Source organism: Ambystoma mexicanum, chromosome 3p (assembly GCF_040938575.1).
Source record: "Ambystoma mexicanum isolate Mex_15411 chromosome 3p, UKY_AmexF1_1, whole genome shotgun sequence".
NCBI classification, from domain to species: domain Eukaryota; kingdom Metazoa; phylum Chordata; class Amphibia; order Caudata; family Ambystomatidae; genus Ambystoma; species Ambystoma mexicanum.
Window position 1 is genome coordinate 1022738188 of NC_090925.1, and position 17056 is coordinate 1022755243.

The 17056-nt window shown below is 43.5% G+C and overlaps 1 protein-coding gene across 19 annotated transcripts in view; it reads right to left on the bottom strand.

The window, feature by feature from the left end:
* The window catches only part of PTPRT (protein tyrosine phosphatase receptor type T), a 2174878-nt gene that overhangs the window by 1519817 nt on the left and 638005 nt on the right, over positions 1 to 17056 (bottom strand). For all 19 annotated transcript variants that reach the window (XM_069652359.1, XM_069652348.1, XM_069652364.1 and 16 more), the window contains exon 3: positions 6726 to 6997. In XM_069652359.1, coding sequence (XP_069508460.1) covers positions 6726 to 6997 — 272 coding nt within the window. The remainder of the gene's footprint in view (positions 1 to 6725; positions 6998 to 17056) is intronic.

A 17056-nucleotide genomic window follows, 5' to 3' on the forward strand; every position in this document is an offset into this window, starting at 1 on the left:
AAGGAATTATAAATGCATTGTATTTTTTTTAACAGATTGTGAATTCAGCATGGGCAAGCGAACAAAGGCACATATCTCTTTAGTGCATAACATGTGCTGTTTTTGTCACTATCCATGCCCCTGACCCCCTCAGGTGTAACATCTGCCTGGCAGCAATGGGGCTAAAGCCCTTCACACTGGCCGCAAGGGCCTTAAAACTCCATCAGAAACATACATGGAGTCAGACCTGGCGCCTTTGGCGCCAGTCTCATTATCAGGAATAAAGCATACCAGTTTAGGCCCTTAATCCAACATGGAGGCCTATTACAGAGCTCAGTTCTTTAGAACTAAGCCATGTGGTCTAGTGTTTTGGGTGTGGCTGGGCCTGGAACTACTTGGCCTGGAACTACTTTACCTGGGCTATTTAAACCACACCCAAACAGCAGAACATGCTTTGAGTTATTCTGCACTCCTGCAGCGTAACACTCACCGTGTCCAGCTCCCGCTCATCTGCTTTTCCGGGGGCCCGATCATGAAGCCCTAGATTTGGATTCCATTAATAACCTGGAAGAACAAGAACAGCATTAGCAAGCAAGAACACTTACCTGTGAAGTAACCGGCCTTCAATCCATCCTGCGCTTCGCTTACCTCGCCCATCTCCGGAGTTCGCTGCAACCTGCAAAGGTAAAGAAACAAAGACAGTATTAATAACAATTCTTACTTGGGCAAGCAGCGGTCCTGGCAGCAACCTGCGCTTCTCTTACCTCGCCCATCTCTGGGTTTCACCACAAGCTGCAGGGAAGGAGGAACAAGGTCAGCATTAACAAAGCACTGAAGTGGGCAAGCAGCGCTTCGATCACTCCTCACTCCGGAACATATCCACAACCTGTACAAAGAAGAGAAGAGAACACAGGTTAGCAATTAACACCAATAAACAGCGCAGCGCTCCGCGCATCAATAACTCACCGTGGTCTTCCGATCGGCGCGGCATCTCCGCGATCGTAACCATCCCAGTGAAAACAAAAAGGGACATTGTTAGGAAACAGTTTAGTGGAGCAAGACGCAGAGAAGGCAGAGAAAACTGAGGGAAAGAAAGAGGCAGAACAAAGACGGAAAAGACATTATAACTCACCTGGAAGACAGCAAGCAGAGTCGGAGTCACAGCCACTCTGCAGCCGGTCTGGACCCGCCATAAGGGCACACGGACCAGTGAAGCACCAACCACAAGCCCCTGCACAGAGACGCAGGACAGGGAGTTCAACGCACAAAAACCTAAGGCGCTACCCAACATATGGCACATAATCAAGCAGAGAGGGGCACGGGATAGCGCTTAGACCTCCACCCAGTATCGTGTGGTGCCCCCGTGGATAACAGGTGAGCGTAACAGTTTGATTTTATCCATGAATCTCAATTACTTATAAAGTGCTTGCAAAACGAGAATATAGCCTCTGTCTGTTTATTATGAGCACTGGTTATTTTTGGTAGTATACAGACTGAGGTGAGAACCACATTTGATAAATGCGGAAAAATGAATTTACCTTTTGTTCTTACCTCAGTCTGTATACTACCACAAATAACCAGGATGAGGGAATTGACTGAGGCGGAGACTAGGGTGAGAGAATTAGATAGGAGGTGTAGGGAGGGGGTATAGATAGAGACGAGTAGGGAACTGAACAGGGCACAGAATAAGATAATGGCCCTTGCACTAGATGAGGTGAAACACTCGAGTTGGCTGGCTAAATGGAGGGTGTATGAGCAAAGGGATAAAAGTAGCAGGATGCTGGCATGTATAGAGCGGCAAAAGGTGCAAGACAGCTGGGTGCAAGCCATCAGGGATGAACAAGGGACAGTGAAGTTGACAGAGATTGCGTATACCTTTGCATACTTCTATGCTGAATTATAGGGTGGCGAGTCAACTCAAGAGGACCAAGGGATAGAAGCCTAATTGACAGCCCTCCCGTAGAAGAGGATCTCTGCAGTACAGTGAGGGGTGCATTAAAGGAGGAATTAATGATGGCTGATATAGAGCTTAGCTTAGTACAACTACAATTGGGGAAAATAGCGGATCAATATTGCCGTCCCTTGGATATCTGGAGAACGCTGGGGGAAAAAGTGAGTGGTCATATGATGAAAATGTTATGTGAGAGCAAGACGGTGGGTTGGTTTCCCCCTGACTTGTGGGAATCATTGATAGCGGTCATCCACAAAAAGGGGGGATACAAGGACTGGTGTGAGTCATCAGACCAATCTCTCTGCTTAGTGTGGAGACTTAAGTGTTGGCGAAGGCACTTGCAAACATAATGTTAGGGGTGCTGCTGCATCTGGTCCACAAAGCGATGCACCTAAATATGAGGAGATAGTTCAGTGTTCCTGCATCAGCTAGTCGTGCGCTAGTGCAGAGGGGAAGCAATTTTAGCGTTGGATTCTTGCAAACTTTTCGATTCGGTAGAATGGACATTTTTATGGGTGGTTCTGGAGGGAATGGGTTTTGGACCGGAGTTTTTCACATGGATCAAGATTTGTTATGTCTCTACAGTGGTGAGGGTAAAGATCAATAGGAACATTTTGTATCCTTTTGAGTTGCGAAGGAGTATGCAGCAAACTTGCCTCCTCCCCTTTTTATTTGCACTGTTAATGGTGCCCTGGCAGAAGCAGTGAGTAGTGATGTTTTGTTCTGGGGCATAGGAGGTGGGGGTTAGGGGGGCAGGAAGACAGGAATCTGCTTTTCATAGAGGATGTCCTCTTATATGCAGGCGACCCAGAACAGTCAATGCTAATGGTCGGGCAGATACTCCAAACATGTGGTTATTGTAGTGGGTTATGTATCAACTGGGGGAAGTCAACATATTTTATTCTCAAGGGAGAGATATAGGGCTGTGAGGCATGGGAAGAACTCATGCCCTACAAACATCCTTTTAAGTATCGGGGAATGCTGATTACATGTTCCTCCACAGAACGTTTCTGGATGAATTGGGAGCCTGTGTTGGCAGGTTTCCTTCATGACATAGAGAGATGGACGGAGCTCCCGTTATCCATTCTGTGAAGGGTGCAGTTGTTTAAAATGATACAGTTTCTGAAGTTTTTGTATATTCTCCCGGCGACACTGTTCGTGGTCCCGGTAACCGGTAAAAGAATTCGACAAGGTGGATAAAGGAATACTACACATGCTCTGAGGAGCGGGAACCCTGAGCACAGCCTTGGATATACCGAGAAGCTGGGGTGGGAATGGGGACTGAATCTCCTGAATGGCCTACGTTGTTCTGAGCTATTCAACTGGTAGTAGTGAATGATGTTTTTATTTTTCTAGGGCAGTGGGATCCAGCCGCTGGTCGCGAGGGAAGGACCAAGGGAGAACTGGGAACTATATGGAGGGTGTTGCCCAATGAACTTTCCCCATATGGCTAAAGTGTTGTTAATTGGAAAGACACATGGGGTCATTACGACCCAGGCGGTAAGTACACCAACTTTACCACCATGGTGTAAACTATGTTTACACCATGGTGGATGGCGGATTTACCACCCCATTCCAAGGTGAGTGGGGCGGTAAATCCCCATTTCCCATTTACCCTTCCCCATTCCCATTTTTGCCCCATAGGGCATAATGGGAGTGGGGAAGGTGCTAATTACGGCACCGTAAATTACGGTGCCGTAATTAGCACCAAGGCGGTTTAGCGCCATGGATTTTAACGCCTGCTAAAAGCAGCCGTTAAAATTGGAATCAGGCGTTAAGGGTTAACGACGGCGTTAACCCTTAACGCTTGAGTTGTAATGAGGCCCACAGAATGGTAAACCACTGTGGGGTAACTAATTGATCCCAGGCATGAAAGTCTAGGGTTGGCGAAGATGTGGAGGTACAGGAGTGTGCTTGGTAGGGAATATGGTTCAAGAGGGGACAATAAAGGCATTTGAAGATTTGGCAGCAATCCATGGAGTGACCACTAACATGCTACATTAAAACATGCAAATTAGGTATGCAAAAGGAGGTAGCTGCAGGAAGAACTGGAGCTCCTAGATGACTAGCCTTTGCTGAGGAGTTTGGTGGTGTATAGACTTGAAGGACGACTGATATCTGGGTCCTACAGGTGGCTAAGTAGTGTCATGTCAAAGCCTTTAACAAAGCTGAGAGCAGCATTGCCAGAATTACAACTGATGTGACTTTCTACCCTTTCAAAGGAAATTCTTTTGGAACTAGGTGAATGTAACTGCATGGCTTTGGACAAGGAAGGCCGCTAAGCCTGCATGCTGTAAGGCGTGGATCTCTTCAGAACTCAACGTATGCATGTGGAGAGCATTGACAAGCTGGTAGGCGCGCAGTCATAGGTCAGGCACCTGCGTCACTAACTTTCCTCAGGAGCCCAACGTTTGCAGCAAAGAGCTTTAGAATCTTAGAGCGACGCGTTGCGACGGCACAGCAGGAACCTGCACTCTGCAGAGTTTGGAACTTCATAATGATGCGTGATGATGTCACGTTTAGAGAAACGTGCCCTCTGGCTTCACTGCCGAGCCCTTGCCCACTGCTTTCTTCAAACTGTGCTGATGATCAGAAGTTCTCTAGGAGGAAACGGGCACTTTGGTTCACAAGACTCATCTATAAAGGGGACCCAGAATAAGGTGCAAACTAAAGTATTGCTGTAAGAATGTCTGCTTATGGTAGTGCTTATTTGTCTGGTAAACGTTTAGGTTTGAACACGGTTGGATTACTGGGGTTGGTTTTGAAAATGCAAAGAGAAACAACATCAACAACAACAAATTGACCCACTTGTAATGAGCCTTCATTTACAAAACGTACCTAGGTAGCCTTCAGACTACTGACTGTAACGAGGATTAAGAAATTAATGTTTACTACTGAGGAAGCAACGGGATACATGTCACGCTATATCCTCACAGACCCTGAAATTCAATAAGGGAATGCACACAATTAAGCAATGTGTTCTACTGGGGAAGTAACGATTGAAAGGCCACAATAGAACCACACTGACCTTAAAAGCCATCCAAGCGAATGTTCATGTTTAAGTAATGTTCTCTACTGAGGAAGTAATGATAGACATGTCACCCTATACATACAGAGATCCTAAAAAAGCCAGCGAGAGAATGCACACATTTAAGCACTGCCAAAGATGGGGGAAGTAACGATTGCAATGGCAAAATGTAAACACACAGACCGTGAAAGCCGTCCAGTGGAATGCGCACTGTTTACCACTGCTATCTACCGGGGAAGTTAGATGCACATGTCACATTATGACCACATATACCCTAATGCCAACAGAGAGAATTCACATCATTTGAACATGGTATCGACTGGGAATGAATTGAAATATACGTAACTCTATAACCACAGAGGCCCTGGAAGCCAGCCAGGGAAATGTACCTATTTTACCAAACTCTAACACCCAGGGAAGCCATTTTGAGCGTTTTGAATGCAAGACAACCCCACAAAACTACCAAAGCTTGGAGTGGAAAATTAAACGAATGCCATAGATTAAAATTAATAAAAGAAAAAAAAATCCCCTCTGGCTGTGGGGCATCAGGCATATTCTAGAACTATCCAACACAATCTTTGTTCCCATTGAATGTTCCCTGGGTCCCTCCAGCCACACATTTAGCATAGGTTGTCAATATTGGAAATGCAATTAACTGTTCACCCTTCCAAATTGTTCTGTATCTTGAACAACCGGAGAATTCTACCTGGAATCTGCATGGCTATTTCCTTTTTTTTTTTATATTCAAAGCCATTTACTCCCATCATTTGAAGCACAGAAATAGTTACTTCAAACGACTTTCAAATGTATACATAGAGTTCCTCTCCCACAAAGAGGTGCTTAATTTGTAAAAAAAATAATAAGTGCCGGTACGCAAAGTATTTCAAAAATGCCCATGGCACTTCAGGATGGCCAGCTTCCCACCCTCTGTTGCCACCACCCACGGCTGCTCCCCATGCTGTCAACACATTAAAGGGCTAAAGCCACTGATTGACGTATACAAAAAGAAGTAGAGGAACTGTGCTCCCTCTGGCCTGTCCCCACTCCCCACTAAGCCCATTGCAATGCCCCCTCCCACGTGCAATGAAAACCCCTAAACACATTTGCTTTTTAAGGGAATGTTGCGTGGAGTGCACTGATGTGCACGTTTGAACTTCTTTTATTTGAAAAGGATACCATTCCAGAACAGTTTCTTTATAAAATAAAGGTACAGAACCAGTAAAACCTTTTTTTCTTTTTTTTTTTAAAGTATAGGTGCTCCGTTCCCAATGGCTCCTGCCCGCATCGAGCACCGTTCCCAACCGCTCCCGCCCACTTTGACCACTGGTTAAAGCAGCAATTTCCACCAGCTTATTGTGGTTGACAGATGTACTTGTTCACTACGGCAGATGCGCGATTTACAAATATCAATCAACCTACACATAAAATACCATATTTGTTGTGTCTTGACATGACACAAATGTTTAAGTGTGCCTTTAAACACGATCATCATTTACATTTTGCTCTGATTCTATAGGTGTTTATTATGTGACTGCCAGTTGCCAAAACATCACATCATAATCAACTGAGTATGAGACAATAGATGACAGGGCTCAGAAATAAGTGCCCGGGCTGAGCCCTTCAAATACCCGCACAAATTAAACACTGCCACAAAATAAACCAAAGCACTGGACTGAAGTTTCTTTATCCTATCAAACTGATGCCCTCTCTATAGCTAATATGATTTGTATTCGACTAAATAAGAAATTCAAAATATGCCTGAAATACCTGGTAGAAGTTTGGCCAGAAGGTGCTGATGGCGAGTTCAGCTTTCACCCATCCTTCGGTGACGACTCCCGATACATTCCATACAGGGTTGCCCTGGGGTCCCCCATTCACCTTTACAAAGACATTCAGCGAGCCGGGGCTGGAGCGGTCGCGACTCGACAGGTGGTAGTGAAAGTCAATGCAGTGTGTGTCATTCTCCTTCAGGATAGGGAGAAGCAGGTGGGCCTTTTGGCCTGATGCCCGTCCCGAGCTGTTCACCATCATAAAGGAGCCTGGTGCACATGGAAGGAATTGGGGTATAAGGAAGAGGTAAAGAGAATAGGGGAAGATAAGGACAGACAGATGAAAGAGGCCGGAGAATAAAGGGTGTAGAGAATGATGAAATAGGAGAAGAGAGTAAGGTGGGATGAAAAAGAGCAAGATACAGACAGACAGTGACAGAGCGAGATCAAGGCAGAGAGATCAAGACAGAAAGAGAAAGAGAGAACGTGATGGACATAGAGAGAGAGATAGCAACAGATAGAGAGAGAGAGAGAGAGAGAGAGAGAGAGAGAAAGAGAAAGAGAGAGACAGTGAGAGACAGACAGAGGCAGAGACACAGAGAAAGAGAGAGAGAGAGAGAGAGAGAGAGAGAGAGAGAGAGAGAGAGAGAAAGAGAGAGAGAGAGAGAGAGAGAGAGAGAGAGAGAGAGAGAGAGAGAAATTGTGGAAGGAAATAATGTGTGAGAGAAATTTAGGAAAAAGGAGATGGGGAGATAAGAATTTGTGGGAGAAGGTGCGTGAGGTGAAGACATAATTACAAATTGAACAAGAGTGAAGAAAAGACAGGAGTTCCAAAGAGAAGAGAGGAGGATATGGAGGTAGTCAAGAACAGTTGTAGTCAACACACAGAGTAGAGGTTATTATAGGAGAGAAGAGACGATTCAACCAGATGAGAGGGTAAGAATAAAGGTGTATGTGGGTTAGAGAGCGAGAGAGAGGCAGAGAAAGCATTTGGGGCATAGAGAAAGAGAGCGAGAGAAAAAGACACAGAGAAAGAGAGCGAGAGAAAGAAAGAGGGAGGGGGTGAGGGCGAGAGAGAGGGAGAAAGAGAGAGAGATTATTAGACCCTTCACGTGGTCCAGAGTAAATTTCACAATCAATGTTTTTACAATTCAAAACAAACAGTTGTTACCATGCGGACAATAGTACATATATTTACACATCAGTTGTTCAATTGGAGAGAAAATACAAATGTGCTATTTTGATATAGCAAAGAAATATGATTTCAATAGAAATATTACAGATAAGGGCAGTTTGCATGCAAAATGTAATATACATCCAGAGGGCCTAGCTACAACACAAGGATATCACCAGGCCTCAATGATTCTGAATAAAGTTAATATTAGATTAGAGCAGTGGAATTGACTGAACAATTTTTTTGGGAGTTGTCAACATACAGCATCCCCCATACCCCACTGAGCTTGCCAAGATGTTGCTGTGGCAGCGGGAAGTGGAGGTGGGCGTGAGCATCATGCCAATTAGCCACTTCCCCCACTCTCATACCTAATTCCCAATGTATAAAGAGGGTGACGTGGATCCCCCTGAAGACTATAGACATTAATATGTTCCCAGTGTGTCTGGTCAGCTCACGTCAGCTCAACATTGGTTCATCACTACACACCCCTAGGATGAGTTCAGAGGGGCTTAAAAGTCATTGTGATAATAGCTAGCACCACACAAGGAAACCCCGGGAATTGATGCTGTAGCCCCAGAACGAGAGCACTGAACTGTTCATAACTGTTAAAGATCCCTTATTTATAATCATCGCTTATATCCAGTAACCCTCTCAAAAACGATATTAAATTACCAACCTAGGAATGTCTCCCTTTCTTTCCTTCCTCCCACTCTGAACCCTCCATTCCTCTCTCCCCCTTGCCTGATCTCTTGTTTCCACGTTTTATCTTCCCAACCTAAAATATTGTCCTGTGTCCTTCTTGCTATGTTCTTCTTCTCAAGATATGCTCTTTTTCCTTTTTTCTAACATTGCCAAATTGACATATTTCTCACTCATTTTTTTTGTCTCCCCTTTCTTCCTCATGTTTTGCCTCTTATGTTTTTCCATCTGTCTCCTTATATGATCTCCTATGCCTAACTCCCTACCTCTCTCCAGTTATGGCTTCACTCTCTACTCCCTTATTTCTCTCCAGTTCTATATTTCCGTCCTCAGCTCCAATCTCTTCACTTCCTGTTCCTGACTTATTCTGTTCTGTCACCCCCTCTACCGTTTCCTCCCTATATTACCTCATTGTCTCTCTGTCTTCTCCCTTTTTCTTGTTCTGTCTCTCCTATTTCTCATCTGTTCCTGTCCTTTAATCCAGAACTCAACCTCTGTCTCTCTGTCTCTGTCTCTGTCTCTGTCTCTCTCTCTCTCTCTATCCTTCTATCTCTCTCTCCCTGCCCCTCCCCCCTCTCTCTCTCTCCCTCTCTCTCTCTCTCTCTCTCTCTCTCTCTCTCTCTCTATCTCTCCCTCCCCTTCTCCCTCTCTCTCTCTCTCTCTCACTTTTTTTTCTCTTTCGTTCTCTCTCTCCCTTTTTTATCTTCAACCCTCTACTTTTCTATTTCCTGCCACCTTTCCTATGGTTTCTCTTTCATGTGTCTAGCTTCTATCTGGTCTCTTTTCTCTTCCTCCAAACCTGTCTTCTCTCCTGTCCTTTCCTTTTATTTTGCCTCGCTTTTTAATCCTATCAATTGTATTATATGTCTCTTTCTCTCTCCACTCCCAAGCACTATTTACTCTTCTTCCATCTTCCATTATCTCTCCCCTCTTTCCTCCCATTCTGTGTGTCACCTCCCTCCTGACTGGTCTCTGCATTCTCGCCCCCCCCCCTCTCTCTCTCTCTCTCTCTCTTTCTCTTTCTCTCTCTTTCTCTCTCACCCACAGTCTTTCTATTACTCTCCCCCTTTCTTGCCTTCTCCTTTTCTTTCTTTATTTATATATAACTGCATCTCTCTTACGCTCTCTCTCCCCCTCCTGAACACAATCTTATTCATCTCCCTACCTTACAATCTTCTCTCTCTCTCTCCCTCTCTCTCTCTCTCTCTCTCTCTCTCTCTCTTTCTCTCTCTCTCTTTCTCTCTCTCTCTCGCTCTCTCTCTCTATTTCTCTCTCTCTCTTTCTCTCTCTCACTCTCTCCTTCTCGCTCTCCTTCTCTCTCTCTCTCTCGCTCTCTCTCTCTCCCATTGTATACTCCCTTGCCCCTTTATCTTGTTCTGTCTCCCATAAGCTGCTCATCCCTCCCATCGGTCTGTCTCTCCTGATTCCCCCCTCTCGTTCTGCTCCACTGTTCTCTCTCAACTCATTTATCTCACCGCTCTCCCTCTTGTTCTGTCTCATTTTTACAGTCTATCTGCTAATTTCCTTTCTCCCACTCCCTTTGCATTGCAAGACATGACTTCCATGACAGTGTTCAGAATCCATCAGGACACACCATTCGCTATTCTCTATCCTTTGATCCATCAGCACAGCCAAAATAGCAGCCCCACAATTCATCGATAAATACAAAGGGGTATCCAAATTATCATTCCTAGCATCCAATTCCCGGTACACAATGGATAGGAATGCTCCACACTGAGGAACGCTATCTGCCATCGAGAACATTTCTTAAAACATGGATGTTCATGAGATTACCCTGAGAAATTAGTACAGAATTGTACCTTCCAAGAAAAGACCAACCAGGTTGTAACAACATACTAACTGTTACGTTACTCAAATTCAAAATCCCACCAGTGTTCCGCCTTCACAAACAAGAATGAACTTGAGACAATACTCAATTGGGTCAATACCGCCTGTGCATGCAGACGCATGGTTGCAAAACATTTAAATCAAGAATGCTCTTGAGACCAGACTCTGAAACTCCTCCTCATTACAGATACAGAATCGCAGCAACCTCCTTAGGCAAAGACCAGACTGGACCAAGGACACTATCACAGACAGGGTTACAACCTGTTCTGTCTCCACTCTACGCCCCATGCACAACTATGCAGAACTGAAGCATCTTATCCACCTCACCTTACCGTTGAACACTCACTAACCTAAACTCTACTGGGCCAGTCTACACCATAAAGACTGGGTTACTCAAAACCTCCCAAATACATAACACCCAACAATCATCATTAAAACTGAATTGAGACGAGGAAGTAAATCACCATCCAAACTAATGCTAAAAACTTCCGGATCACACATGTATCCCAGTGGCAAACTGACACCATACAAGTAGTAAGGCCTACATATGCAAAATCCTGGGATGTCTCAAGAGCCTTCCTCACATCCTTTATCTCACAACTAACCTACTTAACATTCATCTGCACTACACATACTGCGCCCCTGGAAACTATAGACTCGCTGTTGCTAACAACCCCCTTAAGCACAGTAACCAACGTAGAGCACACAATAGCCAACTCCATCTCCCAAAATGTCTTCAGTCATATGAACAAACACCCTCCTCTTCCCAGAACAGTGGTTCTCCTAGAATCCCAACACTGACTGACAGCTAATTGGTTTTGAGTTCCCCTCTCTGAATAAAACATGTTCCCTGTTATAAACCACATAACAAGTCAGGGACACAATAACAAAGCATTACAAGCCATAGCAATGCATGAAATGGCACAGAAAGCAATGCAAGCGGGTCTCCTCCACTCACTCCTACTGCTCACCTCTACAGCCAGCTCCTCACACCTCTCTCTCTCTCTCTCTCTTTCTCTCTCTCTCTCTCTCTCTCTCTCTCTCTCTCTCTCTCTCTCTCTCTCTCTCTGTGACCTTTCTGATGTTCAGAAGTTGTTTCCTGTCTTAAAAAATGCCCCAATGACAGGGCAAGAAATGTCCCACCCTCTTGCAGAAACCTTGGTAGAGTTCTGCTGGGGTGCATTGTAAGGCAGACGAGGTTCCTGGTGAAAGGGGGCTATTTGCAACCAATCATTCTGAACAACAGCTCGTCTTACTTGACAAAAGGACCAATCACCTTCTGGGAAAGATGTCTATGAGGTGACAGCATCCACCTAATATTGGCTCTAGCAAGAGTGCTATATAAAATTGATGAAGCCCTAAGCAGGGCAAATGAAAGCATTGGTTAATGATGTCTATGTGCTACACTTTGGCTTTCATTATGTTTTTAATCAAAATAATCTCGATCCTTCGGATGTATTGTAACTAACTTAAACTTAATGATCCTAGGTACTATTGCATGATTAGTTGTATTGCTTTTATATTATCCCTGAGTGTACGTAGCTTAATCAATGCGTTTTATTATTGTTTTTTTTCTGATTTGTTGTATTATAGTTGGTAATAATGAGTTAGAATGAACTGACAGTTTATCTATATGTATGAATTAGAGTTTTATGTGGGCAAATTGTACTTAGAAATAATGGAATTGATACTAACATCCTCTAGGACGATATCTTTCTTAAATCTTTAAAAACAATCGTAAATGTAATATGTAAGTCGAAGTATAATTGTTTTAACTCGTTTTTATATGTTGTAAAAGTTTGTTCTTGTCAAACTAAATACAATTTAAAAAAAAGACCAATTAAAAGTGATTGAAAGAGAAGGCTTTCTTCCTATTTGCCCAATCCTAGCTCTTTATAAATCCAACTCATTCATGTTCCCCACTTACCTAGACATGAGGAGAACACATCAGGAGAATGGTGCCTGCCAGTAATAAAAGGAAGGAGGCAAGGCAATGGAATGGGAAAATGATTAGCTGATAAACTGCAACCTCTTTGCCCATTTATTATTGATAACTAAGCTAATGCATTGGGTCAACCAACAGCCTACGTGCAATGCACCTGCTATGTCTAGTGCTACAAGAATCCAGGGGATCTATAAGGCAATAGAAACATGCTTGGGGCTTGACCCTCATAAGACAGAACTTTTACTTGTGGCTTTGAATAAACAATTGACATCAGCTCCCACCAGATTTTCCAATATGTCCCTATTAGGTTGCTCCATAACCACTCAACGGACGGTCAACACCCTGGCTGTCATAAGTGATCCCAATCGCTCCATGGTTTATCAAATCAGTTCAGAAATCATCACCACAAATCACCATCTAATGCCACTAACACAACTACACTCTTTACCCTGAGAACACTACTATGCCACGTTAACTTGAACAATAATTGGCTCAATATTGGACTACTGTAATGCCCTCTATAATGTATGTGGTTACATCCATTCAAATGTTACAACACTTGCCATTTGCATAATTTTGTATACCCCATTTCATCTACATATATGCCTTTCCTGGAGAAAACGTAATTGGCTTCTGGTTAATGCAAGGATCACATTCAAATTTCTCAGCACACAAACATTACTATGGAAGGTATCCTCTGTATACTAGGATTTGCAGGAAGAAATTTAATCGTACATGACAATGTATATCAGCTTTGATCTCTACTGCTCCAGCCCCCACCCCCTATTCTACCCCCCATCCCAGGACGAACAGACCTTTGGACTCAGCCAACCTTGCTTTATCCATTCTAACAAGCATTGGAACATTTTACCCCCTGATGCTCGGGGCAAGACTAACTTGTTAGCCTTCCGGAAAAAAGATGACAACTCTACAGTTCTTATTATCTAATCAAAAATTCTGTATCAGCTAGACTTAGTGCTAAGATGTCTACAGACTGTAGTGCCTCCAATAAACGTAACCAAAAATGGAACTATGTAGTGATACTAGTGTCTGCCTCACTTCCTGTCAGTTCTTTCCTCAGGAACGTCATTTCACCAAAATGCCAGGGGTAGCGGAAGTGACATCACATGACCCTTGTCCTCTGATAGACCGGAAGTGATGTCATTTGACCCCACTCCAAAGTGACATTACGGGAATCGATGGAACATTACCTTTCACCCCTAGACAAAACAGGAAGTGGCATCACATAGCATTTTTCCTAAGTACACTATGAAAAATATGGTTAAAGTATCACTGTTATATGATATATATTTCATACAAGAATGTTCTAGTAAAATGAGTAATTGCATGTCTGAATGTTCTACAGGTGTGACCCCTGGTGACCACCAAATTACGTCCCTGTCTTTCCTTTTGCTGCCCGTGATCCGTTGGCACTCTCAAACAGCCTCTTTTTTGAGTAATGCGAGTCATCAAGCAAAGTACCATCAACTAAAAATCAAAATAGACTTATCAATAAACAAATACATGTATTATTATGATAATCAAACTCACACAAACGTGTCTCCTCTTTAGACAAATAAGGGAATACAACTGGGTCATCCATTATAGAACATGATTACAACAAAGTCATATTTTGCAAAAAGTGGAAAAGTTTATGATTGATGACACATGAACAATCCATGCCATGTGATATGTTTCACTGGTAGGGCCTAGAAGCACATGAACGAATGAAAACAATGTTGGTGAGATATGGAAGCAGGAGGAATCCCTACACTCAGACGCATCCTTCACCATGCTGGGTGGGCTGTCCATGTTTATTTTATCATGAAAAATGAAAACCCTACATAAAAAAAAAAAAAAAATTAAAAGAAAATCGCTAGCCACTATCCGAGAAGACCATCAAGGCCCAAAAGTTCAATGTTAATAGTCTTCCTTATCAGGTTACCACAGCAGCCATCCACTGCTTTCTCTTTATTCAGAGGTTTGGGATGGCATGACACAGAAGACCACTTTCCTAGGTCATCAGCCCCGCCCCCCTGACTCCGTACGTTACGTCAATGACTCGATGACATGACGCTTCGAGTTTCACAATAACGTCTCCCTCAGTAGTGGGACCATAGCATGCCGCCCAACAGCCGAACAATAGAACTTAATCCACAATTCTGCTCCTTTGGAAACCTGGGGGCTGCATGCTGCAGACTGGCTACATTACTGTGGAAGGCACAGCATTCTCCTGCTGCATTTTTAGGCTAGGTTAGTTTAGGGAAAGATTTAAAAAGCAGGGGTGAGCAATTCGTGCCCACTTCACAGTGTTGGAATTTGGCCAGACTTCATGCCATAGACTTCTGTTGCATTCCCTCTTGCTGGGTGGCCTACTGTGACTGTTGTATTTCACAGCATGCCACATTCTGTGCCCACCTCACAGTGACGTTTGTGGGATCCAGACCCCTGCGGCGCACCGCAGATGTTTCCAGCCATTATAAAAAATAAAAACATAAAACCTTTTGCCGTTCATCTCTTTTATGGCTGCATCAAGGCGCCATAAAAGATCCAACTTTAAGAGCGTGGAAAAAAATGCACAGAACACGAGTGATTTGTTGTATTCTATTTAAAGGCAAGGATTTGTGTGCACAGGCAGGACAGAAAACTGAGGGACAGAAAGAACAATAGAAGCTGGGGAAACAAGAATTGATGTCTATTCCTGCAGCCAAGCGTGATTGTTTTTAATCAGACGCGCTCCCTCTGAACCGTCTTTCCTCTGCAGGGGTTGCCAAGACTCTCGGTCTCTTTCAGGTCACTAAGAATTGGGCAAAGAAAGAATTGTTATGCTTCGCTCCCCCTCATGGACAGAGAGGTGGTGCGGTCCCTCCCCACTCTGTCCAGATGAGAAATTATAGACACACGTAGATGTGGGATAAGCATTTCTGATTGTTTCTGCTGGGCCTGAGAACTCGTTGCAATGTCCTACGGAGGGATACAAAATGGACGCTGTGGCAGGAATCTTGATAGAGAGGGGATTTGGACAAAATGACCAAGAACAAATGGACAATAGTGACTGAGCCCCATCAGTTAAGTGAATTCAAAAGATTTCCAGGCCCTATCCTCTGTCAACGACCGAAGAGATATTCATGGCCTGACCAACACAACATCATTTATTGTGCACCAAAGACTTCACAGAACTCTTTATCGCTTCCATATGGCACCAGGATTATTTTGCCAGTTTTTCACAAAGAGTGTTCCCTGACTGTCAAAGAGTACTATTCATACACCAACTAAATTAGAAACACAAAAAAGAGTCATACTATCTAAAAACTTGAATTATACAATATGAAGATACAAAGCAACACATTAACACCAAGCATGACATCACTAACAAAATATAAAACATATAAATGATAAGAACCTCAAAGTTGTTTCATTGAATTTCACCGGTTTTTATTAGTGCAACTTAACCATAACATCCCTTTAACAAAGTTTTTTTCAATGAATGTTATTTGTTTTTATTGGTGCAACATAACCATAACGTATCTTTAACTACGTTCTTTTTCAGAGAATTCCATGGGTTTTTACCAGTGCATGCTATTTTCCAACAACTTATTAATATAAAAGTTACCCCAATATAGCAACATTTTTGTCCAATTTACAAAGTTTCATCTTAGAACTCTGTCATTTCCCACCTTCTAGCATCATTTTGAACACTTCTATACTTTTTCCACTGTTTTTGCTTCCGTCGACGTCCGCAAATATCTGACGTCATTGCAGACCTTCCAGACAGTGCCATACGACCATGTGCTCACAAGGGGCCGGATGACGTGTCCATGGTCCTTGCTTCGAGGACAGTCAGAACTGCATTTTCTACCGCTCTACGAATTTCAAGCTCAATATGTACCAGTGCACAGCTCCTACACCTATTCTTAATCATTATTCATTTACAATCTAGTACAAAGCACATGCTTGGAATAATAGTAGCAAAACTTCTATTTATCTTAAAAATTGAATCAGCTATTGGCATCCCTCCTCCGCAAGAGCCACCACCACCACCAGCTGGCGGACCCACACAACAAAAAAAGCACAGTATTTCCAAAGACAGCCAAGAGGACCAAGAAGATGAGGTATAGGAAATGCCTACCTCTAGCACCCACAGAGAAACATGGGTGTGGAAGTTTTTTTACCACTGTTGGGAATGTACCAAAGGCTAAAGCTACAAAAATTAAATGCACTGAGTGCAAATTTGTACTCAGTCGCGGGCTACCTGGAAATGACTCCTACAAGACCACCTCCATGCTCCGTCACACCAAATCCAACTACCGCAATGCTCTCAGAAAGATTGCTCCTTTCTTACCAAGTAGTAGGCTCTCTCCCTCCACATCATCTTCCTGAACCTATACTGTAACCACACAGCCTATCTCTGTGGGATACAAAATTCCAACAGCTACCTTGCAAGCAATAAAATATCCATATCTTTGGAAGACAACAGTCCTCTGTATATACTGCAACACACCACTATGCAGGGGGAACCAGTTTCAAAGTGTGTTTGAAGCTGTAATCAAGGAGCATGAGAAACACTGCTCACTGACTTGGAAGTAACACACTTGCAACATCTTCATCTGTCCACCTGCCACCCCATATTAGTGCTTGGTGCCTCTTCCCGCATTTCCCTCCT